The 2212-nt window shown below is 34.8% G+C and overlaps 1 protein-coding gene across 1 annotated transcript; it reads left to right on the forward strand.

Annotated features, from left to right (window-relative positions):
- On the forward strand, positions 1 to 2212 carry LOC129741404 (putative odorant receptor 83c). Its single transcript, XM_055733127.1, has 4 exons — positions 1 to 266; positions 1696 to 1885; positions 1947 to 2102; positions 2159 to 2212. Exons 1-4 carry the CDS (start codon positions 1 to 3, stop codon positions 2210 to 2212), a joined length of 666 nt encoding a protein of 221 aa, XP_055589102.1.

Raw genomic sequence — 2212 nt, forward strand, 5'->3', positions numbered from 1 at the left:
ATGATACCGGGTTGTGATCCTGAAACATTAACTGGCTTCTTAATCACCAATGCCTTTCACTGTCTCGTGGTGTATGTTGCGCTCAATGGATTGATAGCTGCTGATGTTATCTGCATGTTGATAATCCTTCACATCGTGGGAGTGACCGATGTCTTTAAGAACCAGCTAAAATCCCTGGATGACCTCATCGACCGAGAAGACAAAGATGAAGAAAAAATCCACGTTAATGTCCTTGGAATCTGTTTGATGCATGAGGAAATCATAGAGTAATATGTAGTTCAAAACTTTGATCAATGACATTGAAATGTTTGAATGAATATTAGAGTGGCAGCAATTAAAATTGGAAAAAAATACTTTCTAAAGGTCACTTCACCATTTGAACCCATCTGGACATAGGAAAGGGAGCGTGCCTGAATTTTGAGGACCTTTATTGGGAGAATCGTGAAAAAATGGCTTTTCATCAATAATATTTTTCAATCCTGCATATTTCTCGTGAATATAGCATTTTATGAAACCAATTTACCCCGAAACTGTTACTAACGATTTTAAAATTGAATTTTTTAGGGCCACCCCAATATGGTGTAACTTGGCCAATATTTTACAAAACGGTATTCCAAGTTAAGCCTTTTTTGTTACGCTTTGTCATTTTACACAATACGTGAGCTGGGCATTCATTAGTTGACCCTTAAGAATTCAGACAATTTTCGAGCCGTAATATATTTTTTATTTGTGCTTGAATCAACATAAAATTTTCAGATGGAAATATGCTTTGTCATAAACTAAGATTTAAAAATATCACTTTAGAATAAAACCAGTTTTTCGCACTTTTCCCAAACAAAATGTCTCGAATTTTCATGCGGATGCAAATCATACATCATACTTTTCGGTTGACTGTACAGTGTACACAAGGGTGAAAGCCAAATGGGTCGTGTCGAATTTCGGAAACCGACCATATACCTTTCAAAAACGTAACTGTGAAAAATTTCAGCTCAATCGAACATGAGGGGTGCCTCAAAGCACTCAAAGATTCGGTTTTTGACTCTCAAAAATCACCAAAGGGAATTTTCGGCCATAAATATACATATTATACATTTTTAAGTCATTTAGCATCAAAATTAAGATTTTCGTTTTCGGATTTCCTTTTGGTCCTGCCCTAGTTGTTTTTATATTTTTTAAGTTGATTTTTTTATTATTCTTTTTTTTTTTAGATAACACCAGATTTCTACGTTTCATGTCATTTTGCATTAGAATTAAAAAATGAATTTTCCGATTTCTTTAGCTTCTGCCTCTGATGATTTTTGAGAGTCGAAAGTTCGATACTTTGAGTGCTTTTAGGCACCCCTAAATCATGTCCGACTCAGCAATAATTTTGCACAGGCCAGTTTTAAGGCCAGTCTACAAAATGTTTACGGTCGGTTTTCAAAGTTCGATCATTCAGTTGTTCTCATACATCTATTGTCACCCTACTGTACACTCATGGGCACTTTTAGTATGTAGCGCAAAAGATTTTCAAAAATCAGCAGATTTGTATCACTCTAATAAAAACTTTATCAATGTCTTCTTAGAACACTTCTGCACAACTGTTAATTTGATTGACATTTAACTAGAATTTGAATTAGAATTTTATTAGAAGTCAACAATTCAAATCCCTGATTGTACACAACCATATATTTTGTTTTTTTTTAATGTTTCCAGATACGAGGAAGAGCTAGATAAATCGTATAAAACTGTAGTGCTGTTCCAAATCATAACTTCTATCCTAGAAATTTCAACGTCTTTGTTCATACTTTACATGACAGGACATATCACTGCTCTATTCCTTGCAATAAGTGCTGTTTGGCAATTACTGGAATTCTGCTTACTGGGTGTCACTTTGACTATAAAGGTACCACTATTTCACTAAATCAGTTGAATCCTATCACGAATATTTTTTTCTCTCTCTCTAGAACGAAGAGATTGCCCGGGCCCTGTACGATATCAAATGGTACGAACTATCGTCGAAACATCAAAGGATGCTCGGGTTTGTTTTGCACAACGCTCAAAATGCCGTACAAATTACGGTCGGTGGACTAGCATTGTTGAACTTGGAAACATTCGTTGAGGTAAGGAATAATCAATTTGAAAACAATCCACTTTTTAAATCGTTTTCTCATAATAGGTCATGAAAAGAATTTATTCCTATTGTGCCATGTTGATTCAATTCTTAAAATAG

Source organism: Uranotaenia lowii, chromosome 2, assembly GCF_029784155.1.
Source record: "Uranotaenia lowii strain MFRU-FL chromosome 2, ASM2978415v1, whole genome shotgun sequence".
NCBI classification, from domain to species: domain Eukaryota; kingdom Metazoa; phylum Arthropoda; class Insecta; order Diptera; family Culicidae; genus Uranotaenia; species Uranotaenia lowii.

Excerpts from the sequence above, each read along its gene's own strand:
- LOC129741404 (XM_055733127.1), top strand. The coding sequence starts at position 1 with ATGATACCGGGTTGTGATCCTGAAACATTAACTGGCTTCTTAATCACC. Across the intron at positions 267-1,695 it reads ATGCATGAGGAAATCATAGA|ATACGAGGAAGAGCTAGATA; the intron begins GTAATATGTAGT and ends TAATGTTTCCAG. Across the intron at positions 2,103-2,158 it reads ACTTGGAAACATTCGTTGAG|GTCATGAAAAGAATTTATTC; the intron begins GTAAGGAATAAT and ends TTCTCATAATAG.